Below are 16,341 nucleotides of genomic sequence, written 5' to 3'. Positions count from 1 at the left end.
GTCCTCAATGCAGCCTGACTCCCAGGAGACCTGGTCCGAGACCTGGTTTCATCCCCTCAGAACCTGACTAGTCACAGAGGAGGGGCGAAGATCCGTAATTCAAGGGGGAGAGGAAGTGACAATAGGATAGTGCCGACTAAGCCAGCGGAAGCAGCAATCAAAAAAGAAAAAAAAACGAAAAAAAAAAAAACGGAGAGAAGCGCTAGAGCGGTACTCACCAGTCAAACGCTCAAGGACCTAAGGCTCCAGCAGCCAAAGCAGCTCAGGCGCCTGTGGGCGGGGCAGGGCGAGTTTCGAGTGCCATTGGCTCAGGGGTGCGCCTTGCCAGCTGTCGCCCGTCTTCCAATGGTTGGTTACAACGAAGGCGGAGCCTCGGCAGCCTTCCTCCGCCTCCCTCAGTGTCTACACTCGCTGGTAGCGCTGAGCGCAACTACTGGACGGGACCTTGCGGGCCGACGGTGCCATGAGCCACAATTTGGACGCGGCGCGGAGCTTCCTGGAGCAGCTGGAGGAACAGGGCGGCCTGAAGGGGGAGGTTCTGACCGCGGAGTTCAGTGTGAGTGGGTGAATGTGTACAACTGGGGGCGCGTCTCGGCTCCTTACCCTGGACGGTCCCCACGTCTGTCCTGTGCACTTTGTAGGCTCTGGCTGTCCTGGGCTGTCTCCCTGCCTTGAGGTCTCTTGTTTTCCTCTCCCTCACACCCCTAGCTCTCTCGCGCTGTCTTGGGCCTGCCTACAGGTCCCCAGAGAGCAAAGTCCACGGCCCGCTTGGAGGGTTCACACTCGGGACCCAGTGTCCTGGTCGCACTTGGGGAACAATGCTTCTGATGGGCAGGGCAGGCCACGCAGGTGCAGTAGAGGAGGGCGATGGCACACCTGCGCTGGAAGTCCCACACCCAGGCTACACCTGACGACCTGGGTCACCCTGTGATTCCAAGGAACGGGAGGAACAGGAACAGGGAGGCTCTAACGCAGAGTGGACGAAGGACGTGGGTGAAGGACACCGATAGCCAGGACTTTTCGGATCCTTCTGGTCTCAGCCTCCTTGTTGAAGTGGGGACGTTAATGACCAAACTGAGAATTAAAAAGTGTAGGTAAAAGTGCCTAGCATATCTTTGGGGCCCATTTCCTAGGTGCCTTTGTCATGACTTAAAAGATTCTAAATATTTCAATAAGGGTAATAACAATCAAAACTTAACGCTAGCGTAAGAAGCACCCTAGGCATGGGCATACTACAGGCAATAAAATATTTAAAATGTAACTTACGTACCAAACATAGAAACATACTGTACAAATACTCAAACCTGATATATGATGGTATGTATCAAATTTAGAAATATGTAATATATAAATGTATAAAAATAAATGTGATTTTTAAAAGGTGATTTACACAACATCACATGACTTCAAAAAACAATACAACAAATATAAATCTAATAAACACCAAAGTTATTCAATGAATTTGTGAGTAAATATAAAATAAGGAGTGGACATAAGATATAAATAAATCTAAATAACTTACACATGTAAAAATTCTGTAGTATATAAGAAATAGAGTAAATGTAAAATATATAATTTATAAATATAAAAATATATGTAAACATATAATATCCATGTGGTATATAACCATTACAGAGTCAATGAAGCAAGCATTGCTGAGGGCCCCAAAGTGAAACGCTGGGCTGTGAAGGTATCCTTGTCACAATCTTGACTTCTGCACTCCAAGGCCTTGATTTCTCATCTGTGTAGTAGAAATTCCTATTAGCGGTGCCCACTACAGAATGGTGACCATCAGGACTTAAATTACTGATGAGCATAAGGAAAACATTTGGAAAGGTGACCACTTGTGATGGTGGCTTGGAAGGTATTATTTGTTATCATTATGGTTAGGAATAACCTGATAATCTACCAATAAGAAGTTACTTATGGGGTCTTATTACATAAATAGTGTACATTACAATTCACATATATTGTAAATTGTTATATTATATTAAATAATACATATTTCATTTCAATTATTATTGCTTACAATACAGCATAATGCAGACTACCCAGGTGCAGTGGCTCACACATGTAATCCTTTTGACTCCAGAGGCTGATGCAAAAGGATTGCAAGTTTGAGGCCAGCCTGGGTACCTTAGGGAGACCCTGTCTCAAAATTTAAAAAATAATAATAAAAAGGATTGGGGATGTAGCTCAGTGGTAGAGTGCCCCTGGGTGCAATCCCCAGTACCAGAAACGGGGGAAGGAGTACATGATAAAAATACTGATTTGAGTGTGCAGGGGCTAAATCTGGGTTCTTTGCCAAAGCCTCTTGGGTGGGACCTTTGGCAAGTCCCTCAGGCATGTGTGAATTAACTTTCTTATCTGCACAGTGAGGATGCAATAACAGCACCCACTTCAAAGGGACCTTGTGATGATTAAATGACCTGAGCAGAGCTTAGCACAAAGAAGGGTTCTGGTCGCTGTTATTATTGTACTGTTGTTATTATTAGGCTTGTGCCTCTTGGAGTCTGCACTCACTACCCTTCTTCCACCCCCTCACCACCACCACCACCCCAGACCATTGCCTTGAATTCTAAGTGTCTTCTTGTCCCAGGACTCTGACCTGGCTCCTCTTTTCCATTTCCTGCATTCCCTGTTGCCTCACTGTGCCTCCCACCAGGACATCCTAGTCCGCTCAGCTGCCTGGAAGGCTGATGGGGTGCGCTCCACCGAGGTTGGCAGTCGGCCAGAGAATATACAGAAGAACCGCTACAAAGATGTGGTGCCATGTACGTAGGAGGGCTTCTGTGAGGAGTCTGTGTGGCTCCACACACACCCTCAGGCCACTGTGGGCCCTTAATGTGCACCTGGCTTATCTACTTGGCCCCCAGAGACTGCTTCCCAGAAATTTCAGGTGGCTGCAATGCAGCAAACAACACACGAGGGATACCTGGGGCAGACCCTTGAGAGTCTGCGGCGTTGTGGGCGGGGCATGAGGGTTTCATCCAAGGGGCAGTCTGAGCCTAGACACACTTGTCGCCTTCAATTCCACGTTTCTCGCCTCCCCCACTGGCAGATGATCAGACGCGAGTGATCCTCTCCCTGCTCCAGGAGGAAGGGCACGGCGACTACATCAATGGCAATTTCATCCAGGTCAGGATGGTGGTCAGAAAAGGGGGCAGATTGGGGTTGGTGGAGGTTGGCAGTGGAATCTCAACGGCGAATGGGCCTTTCCCAGGGCGCAGATGGAAACCAGTCCTACATCGCCACACAAGGACCCCTGCCTCACACTCTGCTAGACTTCTGGCGCCTGGTCTGGGAGTTTGAGATCAAGGTCAGCTTGGGGGAGGAAAACAAGGTTCTGAGTTTCCACTAACCCAAGTCACCTCCATCTCGGTTTACTCTTTTTGTCTAGGTGATCCTGATGGCATGTCGAGAGACAGAGAATGGGCGGGTAGGTGTCCTCAGCCCCCAGAGTGCTTGACTCTTACTAACTCCTCCCTAACCCAGAACCCAGTGGGAGTGATGTCACTGGGACTCAGTGAGAACCCACTGCTTCTCTCTAATCTTGCCTTGATCTTTTTTCCTTCTGTTCATGGGGCTCATTTCCCACAGTGTTGTTTACCCTCTCCTGCTGGGCTTCCCACCCATACCACCTCACAGAGCATGACACTTTATGCTGACCATTTCCTTCGTAGAGCTGTGATCTCTATTTTTACTTCTCTTTATTCACTCCCCTCAAACCACACTGGCTCTATTGCTCAGCTGTACCTCAGGCTTGTGCCTTGACCATTATATTATCTCTGCCTGGAACCTTCTTCCCCATCAACTCCTTCAAGCCTTCACTTCCTCAGTGAGACTGTACTGTCACACCATTTCAGACTCCAGCATTCCCATTGTCCTAGTTGCCATTTTCCTTCACAGTTCTTAACAACTTCTAACACACTAGATAATACTAGACATGAAATACACTCCACAATGTGCTATTATTTTAGCTTTCAATTACCTTTTTAAACCACTTTATTTAGTTACAATTCACCCACTTAAAATGTACGATTGTTTTTAGTGTATTCCTGATGATTACACAACCATTCCCATAAGAAATTTTAGAACATTTTCATCAGCCCACAAGCAGTCACTGCCCATTTCCTAACAATCTCTAGAGCCCCAAGCAACTCCTAATCTACTTTTGGCCTGGTATAGATTTGCCTTCTCTGATATTGCATATAAATGGAATCATATAGTGATCTTTTGTTACTGGTATTTCATTTAGCATGTTTTTAATATTCATGCATACTGTAGCATGTGTCAATAGTTCCTTTTATTGCTGAATAATATCCTATTGAGTGTATCTATCACATTTTGCTTATCCAATAAGCCATTTATTTCTACTTTTGGGCTATTAGGAATAATGCTACCATGAACCATTTATATACAAGTCTTTGTGTAAACATATATTTTCATCTCTCTTGAATATGTACCAAGTGGTAGAATTGCTAGGTCATATGGTAACTCTATTTTTAACATTTTGAGGAAGTGACAAACCATTTCCTATAATATAACTACATCAATTTACCTTCCCACCAGCAAAGTATTATGTCCCTAATTTCTTCACATCCTCACCATTTGCCCTTTTTTATTATTATTATAGCTATTCTAGGAAATGGTATCCCACTGTGTCTTTTTAAAATCATGGTAAAATACATGCAAAATTTGTCCCCTAACCATTTGAAGTGTACAACTCAATTGCAGTAAGTACATGCACATTGTTGGGCAACCATCAACCACTATCCAGTACCAGAACCTGTTCTTCATCCCAAACATAAATTCTGTATCCAAACATAAATTCTATATCTATTAAACAACTTCCCACTCTCCTTCTCCCAGATCCTGGTCTCCTCTAACTTTTATTTACTTATTGGTGGTACTTGGGATTGAACCCAGGGTCTTGTGCATATGAGGCAAACACTCTACCAGCTGAGCTACATGTCCAGTCTATTCTTCTATTTTTTCTATCCTTGTTAATTTGCCTATTCTAGGTGCATAATGTAAGTGGAATCACAATCCTTATCCTTTTTTGTTTGTTTGTTTCTTCCTCTCTCCCCTCCCACCCAGACACCATCTCTTTTTCTTAACTGTACTGTATAGAATTTCCAGTACAAAGTTGAGTACAAGTAGCGAGTGCTACTTTTCTTCTTCCTATGCTTTAGTCTCCCACCATTAAATATGATGTTATCTGTGGATTTTTTGTAGTTATTTATCACATTGAGGAATTTCCTTTCTGTTCCTAGTTTCTTTCATGTTCTTATCATGAAGGGGTGCTGAGTTTTGTCAGATTCTCCCCCCACCACATCTATTCAGATGATCATGTGTGGGTTTTGTAGTTTATTAATTTGCCATATGACATTTTCTTTTGACATCTAGTCTTTTATCTACCTTTTTCTTTGCTCTTTATTATTTTAGATATCAAATGTTCCTTTTGTATGAAGAGCTTACTTTAATTTTTCTCTCATAGTGCACTTCTACTTACGACGAACTTTCTCAGCTTTTATTAGCCTGAAAAGGTGTTGGGTTTTATTGGTTTTTTTGTTGTTGTTTGTTTTTGGTTTTTGATTTTTTTATTTTGTTTGTGGTGCTGGGACCAGTACCTTGCACATGCTAGGCAAGCACTCTACCACTGAGCTACACTCCAGCCCTTGGTTTTCCCCCTGCTTTTTTTTTTTTTTTATCCCCCCAGCATTTTAGGATGTTAGACCACTGACTTCTGGCTTTCAGTTTTTGAAAACATTTTGCTGACATTCTTTTTTTTTTTTAATTTTTATTATTGGTTGTTCAAAACATTACAAAGCTCTTGACATATCATATTTCATTCATTTGATTCAAGTGGGTTATGAACTCCCATTTTTACCCTGTATACAGATTGCAGAATCACATTGGTTACACATCCACGTTTTTACATACTGCCATACTAGTGTCTGTTGTATTCTGCTGCCTTTCCTATCCGCCCTCCCCTACCCTCCCCTCCCATCTTCTCTCTCTACCCCATCTTGGTTTTTTTTTTCCCTTTCCCCTCACTTCCTCTTATATGTAATTTTGTATAACCCTGAGGGTCTCCTTCCATTTCCATGCAATTTCCCTTCTCTCTTCCTTCCCTCCCACCTCTCACCCCTGTTTAATGGTGATCTTCTTCTCATGCTCTTCCTCCCTGCTGTCATTCTTATCTTTGTTCATCAGTGCACTTTTTACGTGATGATTTTAACATTTTCTCTTTATAACTGTTTTTCAGCAATTCAGTCATAATCTGTCTTGGTACAGCTTTACGTATTGTCCTTGTAGTTTACTGACTTTCTTGGATCTGTAAGTTCATTATTTCGTAATATTTTGGAAAAATCTTAGTTATTATTTCTTCAAATATAGTTTCTGTTCTCCCCTCTCTCCTTCCCTTTGGGATTCTAGGCATACATATATTAGGCCTTTTGGTGTATTTCCACAGGGAACTCATTCTGTATTTACTTTTCTCCAATCTCTTTTTCATTTCAAATAGTTACTATTGCTATACTTCCATGTTCACTGAACTTTTCCTTCTGTTGTCTAATCTGCTATTAGTGAATTCTGCATTTTTTTATATTTTATTTTTCCTCTGTATAAGTTCCATTTAGGTTTTTTTTTTGTATTTTTCATTTAATTCTTCATCATGTTTGCTTTCCATTTCACCTTTTGAGTATATTTATAACATTTATAAGAGCTATTTTAAGGTCTTTGCTTCTTTTCTCATCTGTTATTTCTGGGCCTCTTTCTGTTAGACTGATTTTTTTCTCCTGATTTTTGTAGTGTGCATTTTCCTGTTTCTTTGTATGTCAAGTAAATTTTTATCAGATGCTTGATATTGAGTTTTACACAGGTAAGTGTTGGATTCTGTTTTATTCCTTTAAAGAAGATTTTGCTTTTTCAGAAAAGCAGTTAAGTTTCTTTTAGAACTTAACTTTCTTTCATTCGGAGGCTTTCAGTTTTAGAGGATACTGGAGATTAAACCTAGAATTTCACACATGCTAACATGCACTTTACCACTGATCTATACCTCCAGCCCCTGAGTTTTGTCTTTAAGCTTTTAGGGCAGGTCTAGGGTAACCTTTATTCTAGAACTAATTTGGCTCTGCTTTGAATGTGTGATTACTTCTGGGAGCCCTACTGAATGAAGGTCTTTCTATTCTGGCTGAAGAGAATGTAAATTACTTCTGTCCCATTGTGAACTCTAGGAAATATTCATCCTACAGATGCTTACTCTTTCTTTTTTTATTTTTTTTTTTTTGATATATATTTATTTATTTTTTAGTTCTCGGCGAACACAACATCTTTGCTGGTATGTGGTGCTGAGGATCGAACCCGGGCCGCACGCATGCCAGGCGAGCGCGCTACCGCTTGAGCCACATCCCCAGCCCGATGCTTACTCTTTCATGAGAAGTTTTTCTTGCTTGGTTATACATTCTCAGATCTTTATTCAGCCAAAGACTGAAGGTGGGGGGGACTATACATATTTCTGGAGCAGGTTTGTTTCTGTTTTTGTTTTTTTTCTGCTTTTGTTTGTTTGCATGGTTCTTTCCAGAACTTTGTTCTGAAAATTCTACCTTGATCTACCTCAGCCATGATCTCTGACTTTTCAATTCAGTGGAATCACTGGGCTCTTCATGTCCTTCTGACTAGTAATGCCTCCAGGCAGTCTGTTTAGTGACCACAGTCCTGCAACACATAGCAACCAATTATGGACAACAGTGGCTCATGCATTTCATCTAGCTTTTTAGCCTCTTGTAGTTGGAGGGTATCCTGGACTGCCTTTCTCCTGCAGGGCCAACAACTCACCTCCATGGGGCCTGTACATGTTTACTGAGATGGCTCTGTGGCTAGCCTCCATTTCAGCTGCAGCTGCCTGCACCTGAGGTGTTCAGTGGCAGCTGGAACTCTGAAGCTGACTCCCCCTCCTCACTTCCTGTCCTTCCTCCCTTACTTTTGCAGAAAAAGTGTGAGCGTTACTGGGCCCAGGAGCACAAGCCATTGCAGATTGGGTTTTTCTGTATCACCCTGGTGAGCTGGGGCAGCAGTGGGAACAGGGATCTACGGGCCTTGGGTGTTATGGGAGGTTTCAAGAAAGAAACACAGGTGGTAAATATTTGGGCTGGGCGAGGAAGCATGAATCATTTTACCACAGTCACCTTACACTCAAGAAAATGCTCTGGTGTCAGCATGTGAATGATCAAAACTCAATATATGTGTGTTGCCCAAGCATTTTTTTTTTCTCTCTCTCTCTTCCCAGTGCTAGGAATGGAATCCTGGTCCTCGGGCATGCTAAGCACTCTAAAACTGAGTCGCAACTCCAAACCCTAGCATTTTTTTGGCTCAGATCATTTGTCTTTGTAATGTAAATGTGCCTAGTCATGTTCCTCAAATCTATTTTTTTAACTTTTTTTTTTTTTTTAATGGTGCTGGGGTTTGAACCAGAGCAATGTGCATGTGAGGCAAGCATTCTACTAACTGAGCTATATCTCCAGCCCCCCCGCTTTTTTTTTTTACCATTTTAAAAAAACTCAGGACAATCTCTCAAGTCACATATGTTTAATAAATACATGGTACTTAATAAATAAATATAATGAAACTGTTTTGCTTTAGAACCAAAAAATCTCTTGTTTTCTATAAAGCAGGGCTTGTTTGGGTTTGTGTAATCCTCATTTTCCCCTCTCTCAAATGTTTCCTTCATAGACAGCTTTGGAGGATGTTTGGATTAAATTAGTTTTTTAAATGTTTTAAATTCAATATCTCATCAAAAATGTTTTGTATAAATGTGTTTGGGGGCACATTTGTTCTCCCTCTTCTTTTTTCTTCCTCTTCCCACTTACTCCACATACTCAGACAAAGGAGACACAGTTGAAAGCAGATATCATTCTTAGGACCCTTCAAGTCACATTCCAGAAGGTATGAAAGGGGAAGAAGTGGTGTAGGGGCTCTTGCATGGGGAGAACTGTTTCCTGCTCTGTAAAATGGGCACTCACAATAGCATACTCCTCAGTTATTATCGTATGATTTGTTTTTTTAAATCTTTGTGGTACTGAGGATGGAACCTATGCTACATCCCCACAAGCTACATCCCCAGCCCTATCTGGTGGATATAAATGAAAGATGCTTCTAGTAGGCCTGGCAAGTAGTAGATGCCCAATAAATGCTTTTTCTATTTTCTATTCCTACCTCAGGAATCCCGTTCTGTACACCAGCTGCAATATATGTCCTGGCCAGACCGTGGGGTCCCCAGCAATCCTGACCACATACTTATCATGGTGGAGGAAGCCCGTCGCCTCCAAGGATGTGGCCCGGGGCCTCTCTGTGTCCACTGCAGGTTTAGTAAATGGGTTCTATGAGGATCTGGTGATGGAGGGAGGTGAGGCAGAGAGAGCAGGATGTGGAAGTTTGGCTTTCCATCTGTTTTGAAAACCTGGGGCCATACTTGCTCATGCTGCATGGACTGAAACTGTTAGTATTTGTTGAGGATAGACTGCCTGCTAACTTATGGTCAGCAAATATATGTGATTAAAAAGTTTTTCCTGGGCTGGGGATGTGGCTCAAGCGGTAGCGCGCTCGCCTGGCATGCGTGCGGCCCAGGTTCGATCCTCCGCACCACATACCAACAAAGATGTTGTGTCTGCTGAGAACTAAAAAATAAACATTAAAAATTCTCTCTCTCTCAAAAAAAAGTTTTTCCTCTGAAATCATAATCTGGGGATTCTGTAAATCAAGAGGTCCTGCAGGGGTCTCCCTTCATCCCAACCCCAAATGCTCCTTTTAAAAGATACCTGGGTTGGTCCTGATGAACTTGCTCGGATTCTCCTTCTGTTAGTGCTGGCTGCGGGCGGACAGGAGTCCTGTGCATTGTTGATTACGTCAGACAGCTGCTCCTGACTCAGGTATGTTAGGCCATCTGTGTGTGTGCAGTGTGCTCCACATCCACAAGGCCCAGCTCATACCACACTCCTCTCTCTGCCCTAGATGATTCCACCTAACTTCAGCCTCTTCAACCTGGTCCTCGAGATAAGGAAGCAGCGACCAGCAGCGGTTCAGACAGAGGTGTGAGCTGCGGTCTCTTTACACCCAAGGACACAGGCTGGGTTTCCATTCCCCTCCCCTTGTGTTCCCTTGTTGATGGCCCTCACCTCAACAGGAGCAGTACAGGTTCCTGTACCACACAGTGGCTCAGATGTTCTACTCAGCACTCCAGACCACCAGCCCCCACTACCAGAACCTCAAGGAGGTACAGAACCTATTCCCAATCTCTTCCTGCTCATCCTCAACACCCTCAAACCCCTGTACTCCTTCTAAGAACAGGCACTGTCTAAGATGGCTGTATGTGCCTCTGTCAGGCTCCCTTAGGAGGTTGTCCCCCTCCAGAATCCATAGTGATCCTCCTCCATTAGGATGCTGGCCATTTTCTTCCAAAGCTTCATGACTCCCCTCTCCTGTTTCCACCCCAGAATTGTGCCCCACTCTATGATGATGCCCTCTCCCTCTGGACTTCTCCAGCCCTTCTTGCCTTACCCCGCCCACCAAGCGGAGTGCTCAGGTACTGGTGCCATCCTTTTATTCTTCCCTTTCAATTTCTCAGGCTCTAAGGCCAGCCCTTTACTCTCTTGAAAAACCAGCCCCTTTCTGCTGTTCAGTTCACCAAGTATTTGCTGGCCCTTTCTTTGAACTGAACTCTGGGAACCCTCCCCGAGAAGACCCCTTTATCCAAGCAGTACTGTTGTCTCTGCGTCCAAATCAGTAATTAATTTGGCAAATATTTCCGGATGCCATTCACTTGGAGTCTCTTGTTGGGTGCTGAGCGCACAGTTAAACCTCTGCAGCTAACTTCACCCTACAGCCTCGAAAGTCGCCCTCGGATTTCCCTTCGGCTTTACTCAAGTGCCACAATCCCGTATTTTGACTCAATAAACATTTACATGGAAATGATCACCCTTCAATACCAATCCGATCCACTTACCCCACTTACCGGCGGGGCGCTAGGGACTGAGACTCGCACAAACAGAACGAAAGACTCCTCCCTCAGCCTCGGAGCTAACCCGCCCCTTCCCTCCTCTCCCGCGGGAAGGAAGCCGCGGTTTGGGCTGAGCGTGCACACCACTCCGCCCTCCCTCCGAGCTGCCGTTTCACTTCCTCTGCACCCTCCGGCTCTGCAGGAGCATCTCGGTGCCCGGGGCCCCTACTGTCCCCATGGCCGACACCTATGCTGTTGTGCACAAGCGCCGGGCCCCCGCGGGCGCCGGGCCAGTGGCGGAAAAGCACAGCACCGAGGAGAAGCCACTCTACAGCCAGGTGAAGTCACGCACCCAGCGTCCCGGGGCACAAACAGAGGACATGCGGGCTTCGCTGCCTGGCCGCGGTGAGTCAAGACCATAGTGGGTTTGGGGAGAGTCCAAATCTACTTGCCCTTTTCGGGACCCGATCCTTCTGGGCTCCGCAGTCCTGGGTGGCCCTGGAGGACCCCATCCCCTGGCCAAGTAACCCGGTGTGGCCACGCCCCCGAAGCTGGCGTCAAGGTTTCCCTGGCCACGCCCCTTTTAGTTCTTGGTGCCATCCCGGAAGCTTCCGCAGGCTAGCCGCTGTAGGGTCCCAGTACAGCCTCAGGCTATGTCATCTTGTTTGGCTAAGTAGTCCCCCAAAGGTGGATGTCACCCCCCCAACCTGGCCACACCTTTGGCATACACCCTTTCCAGGTAGGCACCCCCATACACACCAGATTGCCTCCTGGGACCTAGAAGTCTGTGTCCCCATGCCAGGTGGAGGACTATGAGACTTCTTGAGCTGACCTGTGGGGGGATTTCCTGCCCACAGTTCCTGCTAATCAAAGCTCTGCTGGGCCTGATGCCTATGAGGACGTGACAGAGGGAGCTCAGACTGGTGGGCTAGGTAAGTTTGGTAGAACCTGGTTTGCTGGGACTCTGCAGCTTTGTATGAACCCCGGAAGTTTGGGGTTTAGAAATGGGGTGTGGGGCTCAGGCTATCGGTGTCCAGTGGATGTGGCTGCAGAAAACCGCAACACCTCCAACTTGCGGAGGACCTTCCACAAGTTGCCTGCTTCTTCAGGCCTTAGAGTCTCTGTGAAACCTTATGGCACCCTTCCCGTCTCAGGCTTCAATCTGCGCATTGGAAGGCCAAAAGGACCCCGAGACCCCCCTGCTGAGTGGACCCGGGTGTGAGCTCTGCATCCATACCAACCTGTTTCTACATGTGTGCTTGAACTGCTGCTGGCCACCACTCTGCTGTGGGATTGTTGGGGATGGGATGCTGGGTCTGGATCCAAATAAAAATGTATTGGGGTGGGAATATGAGGGTTTTGCTCCAGTGATCAGCAGTCAAGACTTGAGGCTGGGTGACAGAGGTAGGAATTAATGCCTAGAAGATCCTAAAAAGAATACCTGGAATGGGAACCACAATCACCCATTTCTCCCAGTTATGAAGACCAGAATGGACAGATGGACTGCCAGACACTTCCCCTCTCACTGCATAATAGGTGGCCCATCCTCAGTATCTGAGCCTTCTTCACTCAAAGAGATGGATCCACCTCCAGAAATGTGAATGGATCCCTACCCATTCAGACATGTCCAAGCCAAGCCTAGCCACAGCCAAGAAGACTGACCCCAGACAGACAAGAAGATCCCCAGACAAATGGATCACCAATCAGACCCAAAAACAGCCAGACCTTCAGTGGGATAAGACCACTGATGGACAAATGGACCCTACTGAGAGAGACCAACCAACAGCCTGAGAGATGAGTCTCAAGAGACCACTGAGCAGACAGAGCCCCTAAAAGACAGACCCCTCCACCAGCTAGACAGCCAATGATTCCCAGCCTGGTCAGATACACAGACATCTCAGCTAGACAGACCCTAACTCAACCCCTAGGTGGACAAACTGACTGACCAACCTCCTAGCTGGACAGATTTCCAGTCAGATAAACACCAGCCACACAGATAGATCCTCGAATGCACAAATATGGCAATCAGCTTGCCAGACTTGCAGCTCTTCAGACAGATGGATCCCCAGCAGGCAGGCGGTCCCCACCAACACAGAACCCCCTTTTCAATAGACACATTGATGTAGCTCCTGCTGGGCAGGCAATTGGGTGACCTTTGTTATGTTTGGACATGATATGTTCCTCAAAAGCTGTTAATGCAGGAATATTCAGAGGTAAATTGATTAGATTGTAAGAACTGATCTAATCAGTCCATCCTAGATTGAATAGACTGACTAGATTGCAACTGTAGACAAATGGGGCTGTGGCTGGAGGAGGTAGGTCATTGGTGGCGTGCCCTGGAAGGGTTGTTCTGCCAGTGGCCCTTCCTCTCTCTGCTTCTTTCTTCTTCCTGACCCTGCCATGAGCTGAGTAGCTTTCCCCTGTTGCTCCCTTTCCCCATGATGTGTTGCCTCACATTGGACCCAGAGCAATGGAGTCTGCCATCTGTGAACTGAGACATCTGAAAACATGAGCCATAAATAAACTTTTTCTACTCTAAGTTTCCTTGGTGGGTATTTTGGTCACATAACACAAAAGCTGACTCACAACCATTAGGCAGTCAATTGGCCAAACAGATGGACGCTCAGAGATACATCTCAACTTGGGTAGATCCTCCACCATCCACCATCTCCACCATCCAGACCAACTGCCAGCCGAGTAGACATTGCAAACCAACAGATGCTTATGGCAGACAGTCTCTCTGGTATCAGATAGATGAATTCCCAGCCCATGAGATAAGTGGATTTCCCATTTGATGAATGAACCCTTAAGTTAGGTGACAGACTACCCTTAGCCAGAAATAGATGAACCCCCAGCTAGATAGACCCCAGCTAGATGGACACCAACTGATCAGACAGTTGATCCCCCAGGTGGACAGGTAAAACTCCCAAATGAGTAGATACACATCTTAAGGTATTCAGATAGATGGACCCCTCCATGAAATCAGACCTTGTCTAGACAGATCTCAGCCAGTCAGATGTCCCACCAGACTGACCCCTAGCTCTTGACTCAGATCACTAGACATATGTAGACTGCTGCTTGGCAGACACATTTGTAGTCAGACCTCTAGCCTGTCAAGCCAGAAGGACCTGCCCCTAGCCAGACATACTGATGAGCCTCCAAGATAGACCTCACTGGAAAATGGAACCCAGTCACACTGACTCTTAGCTTGACAAGAATCAAGCTGACCCTTAAACAGATCTCTGGCTGGACAGACATGCAGACCTCCAGTTACAAACACAACAGCCAATCCGATGCCCAGGTAGACTTCCACCGATCCAGAAAGATCTCCAGCTGGACAGGTAGACAACTGAACCACTAGTCAGAACATCAAACAGTGCCCCATCCAGAAAGACAGAACTTCAAATCAGATAGATCTCTAGGTGGACAAAAAGATAAGACTAAATTTATGCATCGTACTTCCAAAACCCTGATTCTATTCTGTGCTCCTCCCTCCCAATGTGATCTTCCTAGACAAGTCAGTGTCTGATATCAGGCTTAACCAGGCTCCTAACCATCACTGCTGGTACATTGTTCTCACCAGGCTGTTGGAAAGCTGACTTGCGTCCATGTTGTGCACAGACTGAGGCCTCTATGATGGGCAGGTACACCCCCCTCACATAGTTATTATGAGAAGTCAGTGAAACAACAAATCAGGATCTCAGTTCATGATCCTCATGCTGTGCTTCATGAATGTCAGACCATAATTGGCTCTGGGTTCCCAGGTTCACCTTGGTCCCGACACAAGCCATTTGCCTTTTGGGTGTTGCTAAAAGGAGGATGAAATTTGCTTTCCTTGGCTACAAAGCTTGCTACAATGACTTAAGTGCTTTAAGATCTCTGCCCAAGAAATAGCACAACCAACAGAAACCAGGGAGGGCAGAGAAACTTTGGGGTTTTTCAGTGTCACAGGAAACTGGTATCACCATGAGTCCAAACTCTTAGATGGAAGTTGGGGCTGATTATGTTGGAGAGAGGCAGGAAGGAGGTCCCAGGTTCCTGGTAGCAGAGGAGGGCCAAGCATAGACCAACCTCAAAGTCAGAAATATTACTTAAATGGATCTGGAGGGGGAAAAGCAGTTGTGTCCTGAAAGGCAGGGGCTCTGACAGATTGAGGAGACATGTTCTCTCCAGAAAGGAAACAGAGGTCAATTAGAGCTGCCTCTTGGAGTCTATCCTGGAGGCCAGAAACCAGAACTATAGGGTTGAAGTTGACAGGACTGTGCTAAAATGTTTTAGGGATTAGGTTTGAGCTGAATAAAATGTATGTAATTCTCAACTGCTCATTCTGGATAGAAAGGAGAGGTTCTAGCCAGGTGTGGTGGTGCACAGCTGTAATCCACAGCAACTTAGAAACTGAGGCAGGAGGATCACAAGTTTGAAGCTAGCCTGGGCAACTTAGTGAGACCCTGTCTCAAAATAACATATAGCTTAGCTGTAAAGTACCCCTGGGTTCAATCCTCAGGCAAGGGAGGGGGAAGACAAAGAAGAACAATTCTGCTGAAATTGAAGAGAAAGAACTGTGTCCCTGTGACCCACTGAGTAGGAAGACACCTAGTAACACAAAATAATCAGTAGGGGTTTTTTTGTGTGTATGCAGTGCCAGGGATTGAACTTGGGAACTCATGTATAGTAGGCAAAGTGCTCTTCCAGTAAGCCATACCCAGGCCCAGCAGCTAGTAGATTTGCAGAGGCAGAGGATACAGGAAAGTACCAGGCTGACTCTGTCCATGTTTTATTCGTGTGTGTGTGTGTGTGTGTGTGTGTGTGTTTTACTGTGGATCAAATCCAGGGCCATATACATCATGCTAGGCAAGCACTCTAGTACTGAATTCTGCCCTGAAAATTAAAGCAACATTTTAGCTCCATATTACAGTTAAAATATTCTTTTAGGTCCATATTACAGGTGAAAATGAGATTCAGAGAATATGACTGTTAATTTGAAGTTCATACCTAATCTAGCAACACAGAGACCATTGATTCCATGAAAACCATGATGGTCCTAGGCAGGGTGGCACATGTTTGTAGAGCCTGTGGAGACTGAGGCAGGAGGATCACAAGTTCAAAACCAGCCTCAACAACTTAGCAAAGCCCTAAGCAACTTAGCGAGTCCTGTCTCTAAGTAAAATGTAAAGAGGGCTGGGGATGTGGCTCAGTGGTTATGTGCCCCTGGGTTCAATTCCCAGTATCCCCCACAAAAAAATAATAATAATGGTCTCAGTGTTTGGTATAGAAATATATGGCTATGGGCAAATAAGACCCTAATCTTCAAATGAATACGAATAGCTAGCACTAACTGGGTG

The 16,341-nt window shown here is 45.4% G+C and overlaps 1 protein-coding gene across 2 annotated transcripts; it reads left to right on the top strand.

The window, feature by feature from the left end:
- Positions 1-290: 290 nt before the first annotated feature.
- Positions 291-13,538, top strand: Ptpn18 (protein tyrosine phosphatase non-receptor type 18). 2 transcript variants are annotated; one of them, XM_005315859.5, is made up of 15 exons: positions 291-556; positions 2,666-2,774; positions 3,062-3,138; positions 3,224-3,319; positions 3,401-3,439; positions 7,996-8,064; positions 8,887-8,949; positions 9,225-9,367; positions 9,866-9,932; positions 10,015-10,092; positions 10,187-10,276; positions 10,497-10,585; positions 11,202-11,404; positions 11,857-11,931; positions 12,154-13,538. In XM_005315859.5, exons 1-15 carry the CDS (start codon positions 464-466, stop codon positions 12,219-12,221), a joined length of 1,359 nt encoding a protein of 452 aa, XP_005315916.2. In that variant the 5' UTR covers positions 291-463; the 3' UTR covers positions 12,222-13,538. The 2 variants fall into 2 exon arrangements, with proteins under 2 accessions (XP_005315916.2, XP_040150168.2); XM_040294234.2 differs by lacking the exon at positions 7,996-8,064 and having other exon boundaries at positions 295-556.
- Positions 13,539-16,341: the final 2,803 nt, after the last annotated feature.

The sequence above is a fragment of the Ictidomys tridecemlineatus genome, chromosome 7 (assembly GCF_052094955.1).
Source record: "Ictidomys tridecemlineatus isolate mIctTri1 chromosome 7, mIctTri1.hap1, whole genome shotgun sequence".
Classification (NCBI taxonomy): Eukaryota; Metazoa; Chordata; class Mammalia; order Rodentia; family Sciuridae; genus Ictidomys; species Ictidomys tridecemlineatus.
This window is presented reverse-complemented; position numbering and strand designations above follow the sequence as displayed.